The sequence below is a fragment of the Prionailurus viverrinus genome, chromosome E1, assembly GCF_022837055.1.
Source record: "Prionailurus viverrinus isolate Anna chromosome E1, UM_Priviv_1.0, whole genome shotgun sequence".
In the NCBI taxonomy this organism is placed as follows: Eukaryota; Metazoa; Chordata; class Mammalia; order Carnivora; family Felidae; genus Prionailurus; species Prionailurus viverrinus.
In genome coordinates, this window is record NC_062574.1 from 11,547,474 (window position 1) to 11,569,192 (window position 21,719).

At 59.9% G+C, this 21,719-nt stretch overlaps 1 protein-coding gene across 5 annotated transcripts; it reads left to right on the forward strand.

Moving 5' to 3' along the window:
• Positions 1-21,247, forward strand: SREBF1 (sterol regulatory element binding transcription factor 1). 5 transcript variants are annotated; one of them, XM_047833793.1, is made up of 21 exons: positions 1-277; positions 1,124-1,137; positions 11,412-11,508; positions 13,013-13,444; positions 13,848-14,035; positions 14,121-14,258; positions 14,339-14,560; positions 15,228-15,342; positions 15,564-15,784; positions 16,040-16,241; positions 16,372-16,550; positions 16,828-17,089; positions 17,173-17,339; positions 17,527-17,695; positions 18,117-18,225; positions 18,521-18,630; positions 18,732-18,864; positions 19,056-19,221; positions 19,679-19,879; positions 19,969-20,077; positions 20,442-21,247. In XM_047833793.1, exons 1-21 carry the CDS (start codon positions 187-189, stop codon positions 20,669-20,671), a joined length of 3,555 nt encoding a protein of 1,184 aa, XP_047689749.1. In that variant the 5' UTR covers positions 1-186; the 3' UTR covers positions 20,672-21,247. The 5 variants fall into 5 exon arrangements, with proteins under 5 accessions (XP_047689749.1, XP_047689746.1, XP_047689750.1 ...); XM_047833792.1 differs by lacking the exons at positions 1-277; positions 1,124-1,137 and adding an exon at positions 11,858-12,110 and having other exon boundaries at positions 11,433-11,508; XM_047833790.1 differs by lacking the exons at positions 1,124-1,137; positions 11,412-11,508.
• Positions 21,248-21,719: the final 472 nt, after the last annotated feature.

Consider the following 21,719-nt stretch of genomic DNA (forward strand, 5'->3'; position numbering starts at 1 on the left):
AGCCACAGCGGGGGAACCCAGTTTCCGAGGAACTTTTCGCCGGCGCCCGGCCGCCACCGGGGCCAGGACAGGACGCGAACGCGCGCGGCGGCGGCAGCGGGTCGGGGCCGGCGGACGCGACACTCGCTGCGAAAGTCCGTACGCGGCGGCGGGCCCGGCGGGCCGCCCGGAGGAGGCAACTGCGCCATGGACGAGCCGCCCTTCAGCGAAGCGGCCTTGGAGCAGGCGCTGGCCGAGCCGTGCGAGCTGGATGCGGCGCTGCTGACCGACATCGAAGGTACGTCAAGGGCCGCTTGGGCTCCGCGGGAGCCGGGAGCTCAGGCGGCGACCGGCCTTTGTCTCCCCGGCCGGCGCTGGGCGCCGGCTCTGTACTGCTTGCGCGGGGCTTCCCCGCGTCTCTGGGCCGCGCGCTGTGGGCCTCCCTGTCCAGACCGCTCTGAGCCTCCCTGTCCAGACCGCTCTGAGCCTCCGTGTGCCCGCCCTGGTGTCTCGGGCCACGCCTCGCCGGGTCTCTTGGAGGCTCAGGGCCGGGCACGTGCGCCTCTGAGCGTCCCGGGCCCCGCGCCGCGCAGCCCGTGAGTCCTCAGCCCAGTGTCGGCCGAGGCGGGAGCTTGAGACCTGGGCGTCGCCGAGGCCCCGCCCCTGCTCCAGCCTTGACGTCAGCTCAGGGTTACTCGCGGTCATTCCCTCCGGCCTGAGAGTTCAGCTCGGCTCAGAGCTCACGCGCATGCGCGCGGCGCTTCCTCCTGTTTCTCCTCCCTCTCCCCTCCACCCCGCCCCCGTCCGGTTCCCCTGGTCCGAGACGGGCATCGCTTCTGCAAAAATTCATTCAGCATTTACTGAATGCCAGGCCGTTTCCTAGGCGTTGTGCGGAGGGGGGATTCACAGGCCGGCCTGGGATCCTCCTTTTCTTGGGAGCACGTAAATCCACCAGAAAAACCGCAAACGGATATTTAGTTGCAAGCTGGGGTGGAGCAGGGGTGGGGTGAGACCTCATTGAGCAGACTTTTGAGCTGAGACTGAGAGTCAGCCCCGGGCCCTCCTGGAAAGGATGTTTTCCCAGCCGAGGGCGTGGCAAGGGCGAAGGCCCCGAGTTTGAGGAGTTAAGAGGAATGCACTGGAGGTGAGGTTGGGACGGTTGATAAAAAGAGGATCCCCTGTGGGCTGGAGGGCGGACTAGGACTGAGGTTTACTCACATCTTTGAAAGCATCATTGTTTGCTTGACAGAGGAGGGGTTTGGGGACAGTGCGGCAGGTACCATTTGGGAGGCTGTGGCCCCACTTTGTAGATAGGGCAAACCACAGTCCCCAGCAGACTGCCCCCCGTGGTCGCTTCGCAGTTTCAGCAACACCGGCTAAATTGCGGTTGGTCGATGGGGAACCTGAGGCCAAGAGCACAGGACTCAAACCTTCCACAACCTAGACAGACATGTCCATGGAGCCCGTGGCACCTGGGGTTACCAAAACAGGCACATCTAAGTCACCCACTCCTGTCTTACTGCAGCCTTGCATGGTAGCTCAGCTGGCTGTCAGCCTGGGGCCTTATCAGCTCCCCTTCCCCACGGGCCAGGCCAGGGGAGGGTCTGGGAGGAGACACCCTGACTGTGGGGCTTTTCCAAAGCGGGACTTGAATCTGGACACTACTCACTTACTTTGACGTCCTGCCCAAGCTCTCTCAACCTCTGTGCCTCAGTTTCCCACTCTGGATACAAATGCTTCCCTTCCTAGGGGAGTTGGGAGAATGGAATCAGGGCAGGTGTATCCAGAACACAGGTCTGGCATAGACCTTTCTTATTGACTCATAGAAGCATTAGGTCCTGAGGCCCAAAGGCCAGGCCCTCCCAGCCATTGGGGGCTGGGAGCAATTAGGCATCAGCTCTACTCTGTGAGAGAAGGGGAAAACACTGGGGCCTCTTGCTGGTTGGGGCTTGACGTTTGCCTGCCACAGTAGATTTCTCAGCTTTTACCCAAACTTCCTGTCCGCCCCCTGCCCCCCCCCCCCCCCGCCCCCGCCAGTTACACAGAGGATCTCTTTGCATTATAGAAAAATTAGAAAGTGCAGGTGAGCAAAACAAACAAACAAACAAACAAAAAAAACAAAACACAACCAAAATCTTCCTTAAACCCATCACGCAGAGATAAGCTGTGTTAATTATGTGGGGGATTATTTTCTGTGTATGTCCATATACACAGAATGTTTTGTTTTTGAATGGCTCTACACTTGTGATCTACTTTTTGAAAACATCATTGAGGTACAATTTACCTGTCGTAAGATTTACCCATTTTAAGTGTACAATAAGTTTTTACGTTGACCAAGTTGTGTTGACCATCACCAGTTAGTTGTGGAACATTTTCATCCCCTCTATTTGCAACTGCTCCCTGGTCCACACCCAGCCTTCCACACCCAGCCCAGGCAACCGCTAATGTATACTTTTATAGAGAATAGGGTCCATTAGCTCACAGCAGGTTGTAACTTGCTTTGTTCCTGTATCTACAGCCAGGCAGCAGTCAGGTTCCTTGGTTTATCTACTGGGTCCCTCATTGATGGACATCCAGGTTGTTCTGTTCTTATAAACTGTACTGCAGGGGACACCCCAGGCCAGTCTTTGCTTGGATGGATCCTTCTTTAGTTCTGTAGGCAGAGGTTCTGGGAGGGGAATTTATAGTCAGAGACCAGGCCTACTTGTGAGGCTTTTACCCTGTCCTTGGAGAGAGGCAGATTCAGGGTCTAGAGAGATGTGACTTGGGTGTGGGAAAGGTATGGTCTCCAGGTCCCCTGAGATGACAGAAGGTTGAGAGGTAGGCCAGGCAGGCCTCGAGTGCCTGAAAGGGTAGATGGACTGAATCTCAGAGGCAGTGGGGAGCCCTGGGGGGGATTGGAGCAAGGCGTTGCCATGCCTGGGTTATATGTCGGAAGCTTCCTCTGGCCGCTGGAGTGGGGGAATCACAACACTAACTGAACACTTACTGTATCCCAGCACCTAGCTGACCATTGGGTCCCCCTGACAACCCTGAGTGGGGTAGACTTCAGATCTTCATCTTACAGATGAGTGAGTGCCTTGAGGCACACAGAGAGGTTAAGTGACTTGCCTGAGGTCACATAGCCAGAACCTGGCAGAACCAGGATTCAAACTCAGGCTGTGGACTCCAGAGGCCACACTCTTAACTGCTGTACTCCTAAGAGTGGGGGTGGGGGTGGGAAGCAATAGAACAGGGAGCCCTGGAGGCTGCTCCATGTGGGGCTATGCTGGGGGCCTGGGAGTAGATCAAAGAAGGGTCAGAGGCCACGCTGTCACCTCCCTCTCCCAGCCCAGAGCAGCCTTGAGTCATGAGACGAGGACTGTCACCAGGCAAGGGGCCAAAGGCCTTGAGCTCCACCCAGCCCTGATGCCCGGCTTTGCCAAACCCTCTGTCCTATGACGGGTTTGGGGGCGGAGCTGCCAGCATGAGCCCTTAGTTCTGTGGGTGAAGGCATTGCCTGGGCCCAGTACACCCCAACCTCCGGCGAGCTCCGTCTCCTCCCAGGGCCTCCTGTTCTGGCTCTGTGCTTTGGGGGTCCTTGTGGCAGTGGGTGGAGGCAACGGGAGAGCAGTCCTGGGCCATGTTTGGGATTAGTGTTAAGCCCCCGGCAGGTTTCACTTCTCTGATTAATTTCTCAGATCTTGTACATGCTTTTAAATGCCGGAGAGGCAAGTGGCCGTGAGATTCCGGCAGGGGCCGGGCTGAGTAGTCACCCTGGGGGGGCTGGTTTATTTGAAGCCTTTGGTGGCACAGTTCATTCTCCCCTCTGCCCGGGTATCCCCACCTTCACTCTTTTTCATACCCCAGCAGTCCTCCCAGACAGGGTGGCCTTCCTGGATCTCACCCCTCCCCGCCCCAGCTCAGCACTGGCAGTGTTTTCTGGCGCTCTCCCGGCCCTGGGGTCCGTCAAGGTACCTAAATAAACCACAGGAGGGCCTGCCTTCTAGGTCTCAGTCCAGGCCTGTCTGGCTGTTTTCTGGCTCCAGGGCAGTCCTGGTGGAGAGAACACACATTGGGGGCCATTCTGCCACCCCCCTCCCCACCTCTCCCCATGTTATCTCACGCCCAGTTCTTCCCCCAGTCCCACCAAGAGGAAATACAGTGCAAGACTGCTTACTGTTCAGCTCTCAGCTCCGGGCATACAACTCCTCAGTCCCCAAACAGCGATGGCTCCCCAGTGCCCCCAAGATAAGGTTCCTTTGTCCCAGCATGGCGTTCCTGACCTGCAGGGCTTACCAGACCTGTCTCTTCAGGGGGATGGACAGAGGCATGCTGGGAGTAGGTTGAGGTGTCTGGGGGTTACCTCCTGTCCAATGTTCACTTCGCTGTGGACGCAAACATCCTGAGTGACCTGGTCAACCCCAGGCAGGGGTCACCGCCAGGCGGAGGACTGGGATCTGGACTTTGTCTGAACAACAGGTGCAGCTCAGTTGGGAATGGCAGCACTGACTGGCCAGAGGAAGTATCTCTGGCCTTGTCTCTTGCCAGCCATCGGCCCTGTGGATGTGCCCTTTGATCCCCAGACCCGACCAGGATGGCATTCGTGTGACACCTATGTCCCATGTGGCTACACAGAGGGGGTTGTGTGAGGGGAGGCAGGAGAGCCTTAGAGACAGATTTGGGGCTCCCCCAGGGGGGGGATCTTCAAAAAAATTTTTTTTAATGTTTATTTTTTTGAGAGAGGGAGAGAGAGAGAGAGAGAGACACGCACGAGCAGGGGAGGCACAGAGAAAGAGGTAGAAAAAGAATCCCAAGCAGGCTCCATCCTGTAAGCGCAGAGCCCGACGTAGGGCTTGAACTCATGAACCATGAGATCATGCATGACCTGAGCTGAAACCAAGTCAGAAGCTTAACCGACTGAGCCACCCAGGCGCCCCTGAAGGGGCAGGGTGGTCTTTGAGGCTGGCTCCAGGTGTGTGGTTCCCATGCCGAGTTTGGGAGGTGGCACAGGGAGAGTGTGTGGCCTGGAAAGGCCCACCCCCACCTGGAACCCTGCTCAAGCTCCCCCCCTCCCCCCCGAGTGACGTTCCAGCTCTCTCCCAGCAAGCCTGTCCCTCCCAGTCACATGCCAGGCCTACCCCTCCTAGGGCTCTGGGGTTCCCACCAGATCGCAGGGGTCTTCAAATTCAACCCCTGCTGTGTGACCATGAACAAGTGGCTTAACCTATCTGGCCTTCAGATTTTCCTCAGTGTACTAAGAATAATGATAGAAGCATCTTCTTGTGGGTGCCTGGGTGGCTCAGACTCTTGATTTCAGCTCAGGTCATGATTCCAGGGGTCGTAGGAGCGAGCCCCATGTCCGGCTCCTCACTGTGCACAGAGTCTGCTTGAGATTCTTTCTCTCTTCCTTTGCCCCTGTACCCTTCTCACGTGATCTCTCTGTCTAAACGAACGAACAAACAAACAAACAAACAAACGAAAACCTTTTCTTGGAGTTGTGGGCAATCAGCCCATTAGAGCTCAGCCCATTTAGAGCTCAGCCTCTAAATGAGCTCATTTAGATCAAGGGCTTACGTAGCACAGGACACATAGTAGGCCCTCAACCAATTTTCATCCTTTAGAGCACTTAACCAGGACCCGGCACCTAATATGTTTAGCTTATTATCCAAGGATCCTATGTTGGAAGTTTCTATGGGCTGTGGTTCCAAGTTCTGCGCACCCACCATTTTTGATTCTGGCTCTCTGCTTGGGAGACAAGGTGGGGCTGGGTAAAGTGGGGAGCCTCTCACCTCTCCCCCTGCCCGATCCCCAGGGGAACAACACCCAGTCCTCAGCTACCATTAAAGATAAAGAGACTAGGGGCGCCTGGGTGGCTCAGTCAGTTAAATGTCTGACTCTTGATTTTGGCTTGGGTCGTGATCTCATGGCTTGTGAAAATGAGCCCTATGTCAGGCTCCGTGCTGACAGCCCTGAGCCTGCTTGGGATTCTCTCTCTCTCTCTCTCTCTCTCTCTCTCTCTCTCTCTCTGTCTCAAAACTAAATACACATTAAACAAAACAGCAGCACGTGGCCTTCGAACCAATACATCCTCTTCAGGTTGAAAACAGGCTGCAGGGAAACAACCCAAAAGGGGGAAATAGATGTACGGCACTACTATTTAGACAGGGGACAGCTGCTCAGCGGTAGGGGACTGCCCCCAAACTGCCACTGTCTCGGGCCCTGGGTTGGTTTTCAGCTGCCAAAATGAGGAGTAGGTGCCCCAAGCCTTCACCTATGACAAGATGTCTGAATTGGTGCTTCCTCACACCTGGTATAGTGGCCATCTTCTGGGTCACGTTCAGGGTTGTTTGGTGTGTGCAGTTGGGAACTAGCGTGTGGAGTGACACAGAGGAGGGAAGAACCTGAGAAGGTGACATCAGATCGTGTTTTGAAAGAGGAACAGTAGTTTGCTAGGTAGACAAAGGCTACCGGGAAGGGCATTCCTGGCAGAGGGAACAGCCTGGGCGAATTCATGGTAGCCCCGAATAGCATGGCGTGTTCGGAAAGCAGACGAGGAAAGTGAGGCAGGGAGAGAGCCCTGTGGCCGGAGACCGGCAGCGGGACGGTGGCTGGCTGGCTGTACAAACCTCTGATTCTCGTCCCCTCTGTGCTCAGCCCTGTGCTGAGTGATGCCAGGGTTCGGGCCCTCCCAGGCAAGGCCCGGCCACTAATGGTGGTCAGGAAGGCCTCCGGGAAGGGGCAGTGCCAGAGCTGAGCCTTACTGAGCTTTGTGCTGCCTCCTCTTCCGTTCTTGCACACCACACGCACCTCCTGACCGGATACAAGTGCTGCCAGCAGGTTGAGGCAGAGCCAGGCTGGAGCGAGGGCCCTCTCCTGTCTCTGGCAGGCTGGAGCTGACCAGTGTGGACTCTGGGGTTGGTGGACCTGTGTCTGAGTCCCAGATTCTCTCCTTGGCAGAGGCAGCCACTTGGACACACGGCCTCTCTCTGAGCCTTAGTTTCCTGGTCCGTCTCGAGGGCCCATGCCCAGGTATGCTGGGGCTGCAGCCATGGGCCCATCCTCTTCCAGGAAGAGCCAGCACACATTTGCCCCCCCAGGCAGCCCCGAGTGCACAAAGGACAGTCTGTCCCCGTTGCATCCATGACCAGCCGAGGTCGTGCAAACCTGCTGACCTGAATCCTCAGGAGGATCAAGGAGGCACTGGTAGGAGCAGCAGGAATGAATGGCAGGCAGAGCGTAGCCCTGGCTTCCCAGAATGTTCGGCGAGTGTCCCATACCTGCCTCGTGCCCTTCAAGCAGGCAGAGGTGGAATGCTGCGGGCGTCCTATAAGCCCTGTCCCATGTCCTCTCCTGTGACGGTGCGGCTTTATATCCTTCACTGTTCCTCAGAGTTGTGCAACTTTGTGATCTGCATTGCACGGGACAGTTTGCAAATCCTTTTCCTGCCCATTTCCTGGAGAATTGGTGTCCTTGGCTCAGGCAACAGACAGCCTGGAATCTCAGCTTCCTGGCTGCCTCCCTGAACTCTGTCCCCTCTTTGCTCCCTTTGCTCTGGCGACACTGGCCTCCTTGCTGTCTCAGCATCATCACACCAAGCTTGTGTCTACCTCAGGGCCTTTGTACTTGCTGTTTCTTCTGCTCCGGACATTCTTCCTCCCTCCTGGCCTCTTTCATTCAGGCCTCTACTCAGATGTTACCTCCTCAGAGAGGCTTGCTGATCACATGTGTAGCGGCCCCTCGCACTGTCTTTATGTGGCCTCTGTTTCTTCATGGTGCCCGTCACCATCTGTACCCACAATTCCTCCATGTATTTGCAGACTGTCGGTCACTGGAACATAAGTTCCACGAGGGAAGGCCTTTATGCTTTGTCCCTGTACCCTCAGTCCTGGAAAAGGCCCAACACACAGCAGACACTTAAGAAAAGGCAGTAGATATCGTCAGAGAGACGACTCTGGGCTTCACGGACCAGGCCATGTGAGGGAGGTGGTGAGCTCCCTATCTTAAGAGGGTTGCACACAGAGCTTGTTTGGGGTTCAAGGCCTCATGAAGGTTGGATGGGCTGGAGGCTTCTGTGATGATCAGATCTGGGCTCCTGCCAGTTGGTGGTATTGGGTCCTCCCAAGATTTCCATCATGGCCTCACAGAATAAACAGGCCAGAGAATAAAAGGCTGCCCCACATCTGCCTTCCAAAGGAGGTTTCAAGGTAGAACCAGGGAGGGAGAGGGGCTCAGGTTTCCTGTTGGGCCCTGCTACAATCAGGGCAGGACTGGAGAAAGGAGAGGAAAAGGGAGGAATCCAGGCTTGGGGAGGAGGTGAGGAAGGGGAAAGATTGGAGGGGGTGCGAGATGGGCCCACTGAGGCTCAGAGTCTATGCCTCCTTTTCTTCCTTGTGTTCAAGGACATGGACCTTTGGGCCTTCTGAGTCTCTCTTTATGCCGGAAGCCTAGTGTTCAGCTCACTGGAGAAGGGTCCACCACTTGGGAGCCATGGCCAGCTTTTTGGGGCCTGCTGTCTTGGGCACTTCTCTTGCCTCGCCCTAGTCCCAGCCCAATTTACTCTGCGTAAAACAATCTTCATTAAATGGTCACGGAGCTCTGACTTGAATGTTCCAAGTAATGGGCAACTCACTACCTGCCTTAACAGTTCTAGACCATTTTATTTGCTGCAGAGGGACTAACGTTTATTGAGATCTTGCTGAATGCTGGGTGTTTCATACACTTACTCTCTTATTATTTTTTTTTTCATTTTTTTTAGTGAACCTACAATGTTATATTAATTTCAGGTGTACCATATAGTGATTCAGCAATTCTATACATTACTCAGTGCTCATCATGATAAGTGTGCTCTTAATCCCTGCCACGTCCTTCATCCATCCCCACCCCCACCCTCCTCCCCTCTGGTAACCACCAGTTAGTTCTCTATAGTTAAGAGTCTCTTTTTTGCTTTGTCTTTTTTCTCTTTGGTTTTTTAAATTCCACATATGAGTGAAAGCGTATGGTATTTGTTTTTCTCAGACTGACTTCTTTCATTTAGCATCACACTCTCCAGCTCCATCCATGTCGTTGCAAATGGCAGTAGTTCATTCTTTTTGATGGCCGAGTAATATTCCATTGTATATGTTCATTTTTCTTTCAGCTGCTGATGGGCACTTGGGCTGCTTCCATAATTTGGCTTTTGTAAATACTGCTGCAGTAAATATGCTTGCTCTTCTAGAACCCCACCCCTGTCACCTCTGGAGACCAGGGGTGGAGATTCAGAGAAGGGGAGTGACCTGCCTGGGATTACATGGCAGGTGAGGCACAGAGGGAAGGCCCGCCCCGTTGGCCTTATGGGGAAGAGGTAGGCTGTAGGGCTTGCTCTCAAATTTACCCCCCCTCTTAGCTCTGGCACCCAGCTTCTGCCGGAATTGGCGGGCACATTCAGCTCCAGGGGAGAGTGAGATGGGGGGCTGCTCAGGCCATGAGTTCGGGGAAAGGCTGGCCCCTCATATGCCACCAGATGCCTTGTGACACGCAGGCCCTCTTTCCCGCTGCATCTTAGTTTAGACCGTGTCCTCTGCCCCATGGCCAGCGCCCCCTCTCAAGAGACTTTCCTGACTCCTGCTACCCTCAGGGGGGCATTGGGTGACCATTCTCCCTCCTACCTCCTCAGGATGGAATGGGGGCAGCGCACAAAGATGTGGGAAATGGAAAACAAAAAGGCATGAAACTGTGGAGAAGGGAAGATGAAGGATGAGACAGGAAGTGGGTGTCCCAGGCCTGACACCCTCAGGGCTGGCCCTGGCCCTGCCCTGAAAAGTTTCAGGCCAGTATTTACTTGTCGGTCCTGCCACACCTGGGCTCAAAAACTGGGGAACGTGGTAAGGAAGAACAGAGCCGTGAGGATCTGCTTTTGAAACTTGTGCGTGGAATTCAGGCCTTGGTGTCTAACCTGTCTTCAGTCTTTCCAGCAGCAATGCTTTGGATGAGGTCACAGTCTTTCCAGCAGCAATGCTTTGTTTTGTTTTTTTTGGGGGGGGGGGCGGTGAGAGAGGGTGTGAACACCCATAAGCTGAGGAGAGAGGGAGGTGGAGGTGCTAGAGAATTTCCTTATCCTTGGCACCCCCTCCAAAGCCGTGGAAAGATCTAGAAAGATCAGGAAGTAGATGTGTGTAAGGGAGATGAGGCTGAGTTTCCTTGTTTATAGGCTGGTGGAGAGGGAGAGAGATTGGGGGCAGGAGGGACTCCAGGCCTGAACACGCTGCTCACTCTGCCTGCCTGCCTGCCTGCCTGCCTGCCCAGGATTCAGCCACCCTCCAAGGCCGCAGGAGACAGAGACAGAGGAGGGGCAAGCCCCCGTGCTACAGTTGAAGGCTGGGGCAGGACTTGCTGGTGGTCTGTTTGGCCACAAAAGCCCAAACTGGCAACCTGGGCAGCTTGCCAGGCTCTGTTCATCTGTATGTGTGTCGAACTTTGACCTTACTCAGAAGGAAAGGCAGTCCTAGGTCCCTCCTCAAAGGACCCCCAGAGCCTGTCACCCATGCCTTCTTTACCTTCTGTCCCAGGGATTAGGCTGCCTCTTGGCCTCCCAGGACCCTGCAGTGAATAAGTGAGTCAGGCTATACCTGGCGACTGCTGGGGGGGGGGGGGGGGGGGGGGGGGAGGGGAGACCTTGGGGGCCAGGGCAGACTTTGCTGACGACCTTCCCTCCACCCCAAACCCAGATTTCTCTGCAAAAGGACATCTGTGCAGACAGACAGAGGACTCAGGTTCCAGTATTACCTGAATGAGTAGTTTGGGATAAGGGTCTTCCTTCTTCACTCTGGGCCTCAGTTTCCCGACTGTGGCCAGTTATTAGTCATCCATGTGCTGGGGGATGGCCCAGGAAGGCAAGGTCCCCGCACCTAAGACCAGGCGGCCCTTGGCCTTACGTCAGCGCTTCTTGGTACTGAGCGCAGCACCCATTTTCTCCTTCACTTTTCTCATTAGAGGCCCAAGGAGATGTGATCATCCCATTGTCTAGAGAAGCAAACTGAGGCCTAGGGGTGGGGAGCCGCCCAGAGTGTCAGCGATTTCCAAAGAGTGTTGGAGCATCCCTTCCGGGGGCCTCCCGGTCCCGAGCCCACTCCGCGGCGCTTCGCGGATGTGGTCGGAGCTGGGAGCTTAAAGGGGCCGGTGACCGCCAGTAACCCCGGCGGGTGTCGGCGCCGAACGGGTTAAGGGCCCGCGCCCGCGAGTAACCCCGGCCCCATTCAGTGCCGCGGGGTGAAACCCGAGCCCTAGCCGCCGTCGGGGGTGGGGCGGGGGCAGGGGCGGGGCCCTAGTGAGGCAGTGGCGCGGTCGCTGATTGGCCGCGCGCGCTCACCCCATGCCCGGCCCGCGGCCCCGGGGGGGGGCGGAGCCGTCGGGGGCGGGGCGAGGCGGGGGGCGGGGCGCTCGGCGGGCTTTAAAGCGCGGCGGAGCCCTGACAGGTGGTCTGCGGTGCGCGGAGACCGGCAGGCCAGCCGCCGGGGCGCCCCGAAGGGGCGGCGGGCGCGGGCCGCGGAGCCATGGATTGCACGTTCGAAGGTATTTTTTGGAGGACCCCCCACCCCTTTATCACAGAGCCTCCACCTCCGCTGCGGGGTCACCACCCCTGGTTCCCTCAGAGGGGGGCGTGTGTATGCAGTGGCTGTGGAGCTCCCAATGGGAAGAGCCAGTTCCTGAGGGGGCGGAGTGCCAGTTCCCGGCTCTCACTGGAGTTGGTGGGCCACCCCCCCCCTCCCATTATTTACCCCCACCCAGGCGTTTGGAGTGAGAGGGTGGCTTTCCCAAGTCCTCCAGGGAGGAGTCCTGCTGTCCCATCTCCCAGCGCCCCCCACCCCGCTCCCGTGAGTCAAATCTGGGATCCCAGACCTGGATTCAGTTTTTCTTTCAGGGCCTCGGTTTCACCATCTGTCAGAGGGGCTCATGAGGGCTGGGGTGAGGGATGGAAAGCCCCGCAAGTGACAGTGCTGTACGCGTTTCCCACCTGCATCAACCCCACCCCCCGCCCCCCGCGGACCCATGGGGTGTTTCCATTGGAGGACCCAGGGAGACTGAGCCCGGCACCCCCGTCTCATGCTGCTGCAGCCCATAAGGAGGTCCCCTCCCTGCCTGGGCACCTGTCAGTAGGAAGGAGGCAGGCAACAGTGAGTCCCACGGGGGGCCAGCTTCCTGTCCCGCAAAACCTTGGGGCAGCCCTGCCGTGAAGGGCTTCATCTGTTCTTGTTGTACAGACGAGGAAACTGAGGCCCGGTGAGAGGAGGCTGTTGGCCCAGGCCAACAGTGGCGAGCAGGGCCGGGAGCTCAGGCTGGGGACCTCGGGGGCCCGCGGGGGTCCCAGGGCTGTGCTCGTGGCTCCTGCAGAGCACTTTAACCCAGTGGGTGGCTGCCCCTGCGGGGTTAGAGGGCCCCGGGCCAGCACAGCCAGGCAGCTAGTCTCCCGCCAGCTGGGGGAGAGGCTGGGGCAAGTGGCGGGGAGTGTGTCCCAGTCTGTACGAGGAGGAAGGAGTCAGGACAGACAGCATTCGCTTGTATAGAGGGGAAACTGAATGGCCTGGTCTCGAGGCTGCTTGGCTGCAGGGTCGGTCTGGGCTTGCGCCCAGAACACGCAGGGACCCACTGGTTGGCACACACATGGCCAGCGGCTGGCTCAGCCCCAAGCCTCGGCCTGTTCCACAGAGGAATGGGTTGGTGATGGCAGCCCTGACGTCCGCAGTCCTGGGCCTAAGCCCCAATTCTGCCTCAGCGTAGGTGTGGGGCAAGTGAATGGGCCTCGTGGGACCGGGTCCCTGCAGGGCTGTGACCTTGTCCGGTTGTTGCAAGGACTGTTGGATACCTACGAAGCACCAGGCATTGCTTCAGGTGTCACAGGTGCCCAAGCAATGGCTGTGTGTCTGGGGGCACGGGCTTATGTGGGTGGCTTTCTATTTCTGCATCATTGCTCCACACGTACAGCTGTGTGGACAAGAGGCAGGGAGTGTATGATGCCCTGTACAGGGGCCAGCCCCTGCCCTGCTGTCACTCACACAGCCTCTTCTCCTTTCTCCAGACATGCTTCAGCTCATCAACAACCAAGACAGCGACTTCCCGGGCCTGTTCGACCCACCCTATGCTGGCGGTGGGGCAGGGGGCACAGACCCTGCCAGTCCTGATGCCAGCTCCCCGGGCAGCTTGTCTCCATCTCCTGCCACCATGAGCTCCCCACTCGAAGGCTTCCTGGGGGGACCCAAGGCGACACCTCCACCCTTGTCCCCTCCCCAGCCTGCACCCACCTCATTGAAGATGTACCCGTCTGTGCCTGCCTTCTCCCCTGGGCCTGGTATCAAGGAGGAGCCATTGCCGCTGACTATCCTGCAGCCCCCAACCCCGCAGCCCCTGCCGGGGTCCCTCTTGCCCCAGAGCTTTCCGGCCCCAGCCCCACCGCAGTTCAGCTCTGCCCCTGTGTTGGGCTATCCCAGCCCCACTGGAGGCTTCTCCACAGGTAAGGGGGGGGGGGGTGTGGGGGGCGGGGACAGCAGGAGCACAGAGAGGAAGGTCTGCTGCGGTCTCGGGAGAGGAATTGGCAGACTTTAGACATTGGGCCTCTGCTCTAGTGCCTCAGACACCCCGGTACTAGCAGTCCTTGTGTTCTTGTCATTGTGGGGTGAAGCATTGCCTCCCACTCTGCCGGGGTGTCCACATCCACGCCGTCCTTCCAAAGACAAACGCCCACCAGGAAAGCCTGTACATCTGCATTCGAGCTCTAGGCATGGGTTGTCCCCATAGGAAATAGGCCCCGGGGGGTGATGACTCATCCAAGGCCATAGGGTGATAGGGCCCTGAAAGGTAGGTTGAAAGTGGGTTAGGGCAGCCTGTGCCCGCAGCCCCAGCCTTTATCTCTGCAGGGACCCCTCCAGGGAACACCCCGCAGCCGCTGCCTGGCCTGCCACTGGCTTCCCTGCCAGGGGTCCCGCCCGTCTCCTTGTACACCCAGGTTCAGAATGCGGCCCCCCAGCAGCTGTTGACAGCCACGGCCACCCCCACAGCAGCCCCTGGAACAACCACCGTGACCTCGCAGATCCAGCAGGTCCCGGTGAGGAGGGCTGGCCGGGTGTCAGGGAGGTGGCAGCCCCTGGTTCAGACTCCCAGCTCTTGGCTGAGGCGTCCCCCTCTCCCAGGTCCTGCTGCAGCCCCACTTCATCAAGGCGGACTCTCTGCTTCTGACGACCATGAAAACAGACGTGGCGGCCACCGTGAAGACGGCGGGTATCAGCTCCCTGGCCCCTGGCACGGCTGTACAGACAGGGCCCTTGCAGGTCGGTGGCATGGGTGGGGCAGGAGGTCAAGGGGTCTGCGCATGTGCATGCCCGGCTGGTGACCCGTACCGGCCCTTTAGACCCTGGTGAGCGGAGGAACCATCCTGGCCACAGTGCCGCTGGTAGTGGACACCGAGAAGCTGCCCATCAACCGGCTGGCAGCCGGCGGCAAGGCCCCGGGCTCGGCCCAGAGCCGTGGCGAGAAGCGCACAGCCCACAACGCGATTGAGAAACGCTACCGCTCCTCCATCAACGACAAAATCGTCGAGCTCAAGGACCTGGTGGTGGGCACTGAGGCGAAGGTACGGGCAGCAGTTTTCAGAGGCGCTCTCTGGGGTGACCCTGGGGAAGGAGGTGACCGGAAGGAAAAAGAAGGATTGAGACTGAGCCTGGGCCGTGGGCTTTAGCCTCCTTGGGCCTGGCCAGGGCCAGTGATTCAGCTGCACTTCATGGAGGGAGGCTCCCCTGTGTGCCGGGGGCTAATTTAGGTACTGGGGATACAGCAGCGAACAGACAGACAAAAACCCTGCTCTCTAGGAACAGACGTTCTAGGGGGGACGGGGGGTGACAAGAAACAGGGTAAATAAGCGTTAGAGCACGCCATATGGGGGTAAGTGCTGTGGAGGAAAATAAAGCAGGAAGAGGGATGCTGAGAGTTGCACATCTAAACCACCTCACAAAGGTGACATTACGTAAGCAAAGACCTGAAGGAAGTGAGGGAGTGAGGCATGAAAACGGTAATAATAATAGCAGTTAGCCAGACACTGTTGTATGCATTTTACGTGTTAATCTTGATGCCCATCCGGGGAGTTAGGTTCTCCTGGGGGAAGAGCATTCCGTGTAGAAGACATAGCAAATGCAAAGGGCCTGAGGCAGCGGTGTTGTAAAGCAGCGTCACCCGCCTCGCTTAGGTGCCTACTTGCCAGGCCTGACCGGCTCCCTGTGCTGTCTCTCTCCTACCACCTGCAGCTGAATAAGTCTGCTGTCTTGCGCAAGGCCATCGATTATATCCGCTTCCTGCAACAGAGCAACCAGAAGCTCAAGCAGGAGAACCTGAGTCTCCGCACGGCTGCCCACAAAAGCAGTGAGTCCTGGCCTCGCCCTTCCCTTGGCTCTGCCCACCTCCCCCGCCCCTGCCTGCCCCTTAAGCTCTAACCCTATAAGGGCCCTTAGCCCCTCCTTTGGCCCCAACTTGACCTTCAAGAGCTGGGCAACCTCCTAGTTCCCCTCTCCACAGGGCCCTAAGCTGACTTGGAGTGGGTATCCTAGCCTTCACCCCCAGCCCTGCTCCTTTCTGGCCCACAGAATCTCTGAAGGACCTGGTATCAGCCTGTGGCAGTGGAGGAAACACAGACGTGCCCATGGAGGGCATGAAGCCCGAGGTGGTGGACACGCTGAGCCCGCCACCCTCCGACGCCGGCTCGCCCTCTCAGAGCAGCCCCTTGTCCCTTGGCGGCAGGAGTAGTGGCAGTGGTGGCAGTGGCAGTGACTCAGAGCCCGACAGCCCAGTCTTTGAGGACAGCCAGGTAGGGTCCTGCTGTTCCCTCCCCTCCCCCCCCCACCCCGTCTGTCTCCCTGTGATAACATCTGAGCCCTAAGACTAGGTCAGGAAGAGGCCCCTAACATATCCCACCTCCCATTTTATAGACAGAAAAACCGAGGCCTGTAGTCATGTGAGGTCCCACAGCGAGTGTGGGTGGAGTGCTGAGCCCTTCTTCCTTGTTCCATCCTCTCTGGGCCACTCCAGCTCTGCCCTCCTTCACCTGCCCACCACCCCCCAGGTGAAGCCGGAGCAGCTGCTGTCCCCTCACGGCCGGGGCATGCTGGACCGTTCCCGCCTGGCCTTGTGCACACTCGTCTTCCTCTGTCTCTCCTGTAACCCCTTGGCCTCCCTGCTGGCCAGCCGGGGTCTCCCCACCCCCTCGGATGCCAGCAGCACCTACTACCGTCCTGGGCGCAGCGTGCTGGGCACCGAGGGCAGAGGTAGGACGGGCCAGCGTGGGTATCTTTGGGTGAGAGGTGGGAAGGGATACTCGGGACGACCCTAGGCCCGTGGAGCTGGGGCTCTGGGTTTCCGGGGAGCTGTGTCCCCCATCCTTCTGTCTGCCCCCAGATGGCCCTGGCTGGGCCCCCTGGCTGCTGCCCCCACTGGTCTGGCTGACCAATGGGTTGCTGGTGCTGGTCTTCTTGGCGCTCCTCTTTGTCTACGGCGAGCCGGTCACACGGCCCCACTCAGGCCCCGCCGTGCACTTTTGGAGGCATCGCAAGCAGGCTGACCTGGATCTGGCCCGGGTAAGGGGTCAGATCCTGGAGGTGGGGTTGGGGGGACTGGGCGGGGCCGGGACTTAGGCAGCCCCCGGGAAAGTGCTGGGTGCCACATCCCTTCCCTGTCATGGTGAATCAGGCTCTGTCTTCCCCACTCCTGTCTAGCCTTCAGACTCCCATTGAGTGGGGGACACTAGGGTCATGGTGTACAGCCCAAGGTGGAAGGATCTTCAGAGCAGGAGGGGTATCGCGTGCTCAGATTCCCTGACACCCCTTTCCTTACCTGGCAAACCCTCATCCCCAGGGGGACTTTGCCCAGGCCGCCCAGCAGCTGTGGCTGGCCCTGCGGGCGCTGGGCCGGCCACTGCCCACCTCCCACCTGGACCTGGCCTGTAGCCTGCTCTGGAACCTCATCCGCCACCTGCTGCAACGGCTGTGGGTGGGCCGTTGGCTGGCAGGCCGGGCAGGGGGCCTGCAGAGGGACTGCGCCCTGCAGGCGGATGCCCGCACCAGCGCCCGAGACGCAGCGCTCGCCTACCACAAGCTGCACCAGCTGCACACCATGGGTATGAAGGGTGGGGAGCCAGGCCTGAGGGGCTCCTGCCGCCCCTGCCCCACACCCCGGCCTCACGTCTTGCCCATTTTTCAGGGAAGTACACAGGCGGGCACCTGGCTGCCGTCAACCTGGCACTGAGTGCCCTGAACCTGGCGGAATGCGCGGGGGATGCCGTATCCCTGGCCACACTGGCTGAGATCTACGTGGCCGTCGCGCTGAGGGTCAAGACCAGTCTCCCGAGAGCCTTGCATTTTCTGACAGTGAGTGGGTGGCGGGCTGGTGGGGACAGGGCTGGGGGCGTGTCCCTGCAGCTCTGACCAGGGGCTGCACTGGAGGAGGCAGTTGGTCGCGGGTGGGCTCCCGGGCCTAGCTCGGGTCTCGGGCCAAGGTCTGGTTTTGAGTCCCTGTCTGGGTCCAGTGTGACAGCCCAGCTCCCCTCCCCTACAGCGCTTCTTCCTGAGTAGTGCCCGCCAGGCCTGCCTGGCCCAGAGTGGCTCGGTGCCTCTTGCCATGCAGTGGCTGTGCCACCCTGTGGGCCACCGTTTCTTCGTGGATGGGGACTGGGCCGTGTGCAGTGCCCCGAGGGAGAGTCTGTACAGCTTGGCCGGCAACCCAGGTGCTCTCTCACTCCTGTGCCCATCCCCTGTCCTCCCACCTCTTCCTTTGTCCCCCGTGCCCATGACGCCCCCCGTCTGTCATTGCTGTGGAGGCTGCAGGAACGGGAAGACTGGCTCTGTCTCAGTGGGGGCTCCTCAGAAGCAAAAAGGAAGACAGAGATTTGGGGGCAGGTGGTTGATTTGGGAGGTGATCCCAAGCAAGTCCATTCACGGTGCAGTAAGGAGATCAGATGGAAGGGGACAGGCTGACAGAGGCACGTTATTAAGTAGACTACACTGGCCAAGGTGGGTCATCCTATCCAAGGACAGGGGTGGGAGCATTTATCTGTCCCACCTGCATGACCAGGAAAGAGCACTTGGTGGGGAGAGGTGGATGTGGGGGCCCTTCCTCCCACCCCGCTCACCTACTCCTCCCTGCAGTGGACCCCTTGGCCCAGGTGACTCAGCTCTTCCGCGAACACCTCTTGGAGCGAGCACTGAATTGTGTGGCTCAACCCAGTCCCAGCCCTGGATCAGCTGATGGGGACAGGTGAGGGGCCCTACGCTCCCCTGCAGGCAGGCGCCCTCCACGGTGAAGTCTGGGAGTGGCTACGTCCAGGGCCCTGTGTGGGTGGCCAGAGCCGGGCTGCTGTCCACCCGCTGGGTGGCCCCGGGCGCATCTCAGTTCTTCCCCGGGTCCGCTTCCGCCCCGGCTTGGCAGGACGAGATGGCCGCATGGTACAGCTGGCACATCAGGCTGCGCTCGGGTGGGAGGTGAGGAGGGCTGGGGCCTGCCCAGGCCCCCTGCCACCTGCGCTGACTGCCAGTCCTCTCTTCTGATGCAGGGAATTCTCAGACGCCCTTGGGTACCTGCAGCTGCTGAACAGCTGTTCTGATGCTGCCGGGGCCCCAGCCTGCAGCTTCTCCATCAGCTCCAGCGTGGCCACCGCCACCGGTGAGCCCCCATGCCCCTGCCCTGTGACTCCCAGCTCAGCTTCAGGTACAGTGTGGCTGAGTTGCAGGGAGCCTCCCCACCCACACCCCTGCTCCCTACAGGCACAGACCCCGTGGCCAAGTGGTGGGCCTCACTGACGGCCGTGGTGACCCACTGGCTGCGGCGTGACGAGGAGGCGGCCGAGCGGCTGTACCCGCTGGTGGAACACCTGCCCCGCGCCCTGCAGGAGTCCGAGTGAGTCCCGGCCGGAATCTCCTGCCCGCGCCGCCCCCCCCCCCAGCACAGTGCTGCTCCCCCCAGCCTTTGTTCCGGGCCGTTGGGGTCACCGCCTTTTCTTCCCCGTGAAGCCACAACCAGGGCAGTGGGGAGCTTAGTGAGGGCCTGGGCCCGGTCTGACCATCAGTCCTCTGCCCTGGCCCCAACAGGAGACCCCTGCCCAGGGCGGCTCTGCACTCCTTCAAGGCTGCCCGGGCCGTCCTGGGCCGCAGGAAGGCAGAGTCTGGTCCGGCCAGCCTGGCCATCTGTGAGAAGGCCAGCGGGTACCTGCAGGACAGCCTGGCCACCACACCAGCTGGCGGCTCCATTGACAAGGTGAGGGTTGGTGCCGGGGGCCTCGCAGGTCTGGGGGGCGGTCGCCGCCTTTCCACTCCCCGGACGTTCTTCCTTGGGTTGCAGAAGACTGTGGGGTTAGCCTGACAGTACAGGACTCGAGGCCCGGCTCGCCTTGCTTTTCTGGCTGAGGCTTGGGCCCAGGGGAAAGTGGCCACCCCTCCGCCCCCGCCCTCAGTTTCCCCACCCCCAGGAGGAGGGGTAGGGTGAGTGGTCTGGCAGAGCCCTCTTTGGAGGCTGCCCCTGTGGCAGGCGGCAGGTGTGGGGGCCTGGAGAGGCGGGCGGCCCCGCGGTGCATTGCTGTTGCATTGCACGTGAGTGAGGCGGGTGCAGTGCCTCGGCAGTGCAGCCCGGAGCCGGCCCCTGGCACCGCGGGCCCCCACCCTTCCCCTCCGAGAGCCGGAGCCCCCCTGACCCCTGCCCTGCCCACCACCCCCAGGCCATGCAGCTGCTCCTGTGTGACTTGCTCCTTGTGGCACGAACTAGCCTGTGGCGGCGGCAGCAGCCGCCCGCGCCCACCCAGGCCTCGCAGGGCCCCGGCACTGGGGCCCAGGCCTCCGCCCTCGAACTGCGTGGCTTCCAGCGGGACCTGAGCGGCCTGAGGCGCCTGGCGCAGAGCTTCCGGCCTGCCATGCGGAGGGTGAGTGCCCACGGGGCCACCAAGCAGCAGGTGCGGGGAGAGCCGGGGCCTGGCCTGAACCCCGACTCCCCCGGCCTCCTCGTGCCCAGGTGTTCCTACACGAGGCCACGGCCCGGCTAATGGCAGGGGCCAGCCCCACGCGGACACACCAGCTCCTGGACCGCAGTCTGAGGAGGAGGACAGGCCCCTGCGGCAAAGGTGAGAGGGGCACCGCCCTGGTAGGGGGCGGGTCCTGGCCCCTCCTCCCCTCCCCTCCCCGCCCAGGGGTGTGATGGATGCGGAGGGAGACTGGGTAAGAGAGGCAGAGACCAAGGGACTTAGTGGAGCTTGCCCAATGGCGATGTCCTACCTGTCAAATGCACCGGGGGCCACCGTCCTCCGTGGGATGGGTGACTGTGCACGCCTCTCTGAGTCAGTGGTACGGGACAGGCCCTGGGGAGGGGACTGAGGCTCCACTCGTTGCGCCTCGAGGCGCGCGGGGAGGGCGGCCTGTGACGCGCGGACAGGCCCCGAGATCCCACCCGGCACGGCCCTGCCCCTGACGCGCGTGCGGTGTGTGCAGGCGCAGCGGCGGAGCTGGAACCGCGGCCCACGCGGAGGGAGCACGCCGAGGCCTTGTTACTGGCCTCCTGCTACCTGCCCCCCGGCTTCCTGTCGGCTCCAGGGCAGCGCGTGGGCATGCTGGCCGAGGCGGCGCGCACGCTCGAGAAGCTCGGCGATCGCCGCCTGCTGCACGACTGCCAGCAAATGCTCATGCGCCTGGGCGGCGGGACCACCGTCACCTCCAGCTAGACCCCTCGCCGGCGGCCCCAGCGCCCCGGTGTCCTTCGGCCTGTGTGCCGGGACGGAGCCTCGACGGCCAAAGGCAGCGACAGAGACGGTCCACCCACGGACGGCACTGTCTCCTTGGGGGGGGATGGAGATGGGAGGCACTCAGGTGCTTTTGCTGCCTCTTGACCTGGGAGGCCGGAGGGGGCGCGAGCCCACCACCCCGACTGCGCCCCAACTGAAGAGGGAAGAGAGGCGGCCAGCATGGTGCTGACCTCTGGTGGCCGATCGGGGGATTGCAGGGGCCTGGCCGGCCGATGTCACCTCCTGGCTCTGTAGGCACCCGGTGGCTTTTCCCCCTTCTGTCTCAGAGAGGGGTACATTTCACTGAGCTGAGGGGGGCCGACTTGGCTTTCCCAGCCAGCAAGGGGGCCCTACTCCAAGGCGCCTCTCTCCCTTCTGGAGAGACTTGTACATAGTGTAGATCAGGCGCACCAGCCTCCTGGCCTCTGAGGCTCAAGTGTTACTTTGCCTTTTGCAAACTTTATTTTCATAGGTGAGAAGTTTTGTACAGAGAATAAAAAATGAAATTATTTATAATCCGGGTTTTGTTCTTTGGGGGCGGAAGGTGTGCGCTTCTGATAGAAGAGCCAGAGGGGGTCCTTTGGGTCTCCCCTCCCCACCCGCTTCCTGCCCTAGACCCAGGCAAAGGTTTCCCACTCTTATCCGCCATTAGGGACTAAAGTTTCCCCTTCGATGTGGGAGGCCTGTGGGTACGACCTCTAGGTGACCTGGATCCCTCCAATTTGTGAGCCACACGTTTGGACTGTATCAACCCTTAATCCTTAAGAGCTGTTCTGGTTTCAGCTGCCCCTTCCCACGTCCTTACTCCTATCAGCTCTCGGGTGACATGAGAGGACGCCATGTCCTTAAGGACCTACTGTGATAGGAACTACAGACTGGCATCCCTGTTTGGGGTGTGCGTCTCCCCTCCCCCACCCGTCCCCATTTCTCTTGCACTTGGGGGAGTTTTGCACCCTTATGGGAACCCCAGAGCCCGAGGCCGCCTGGA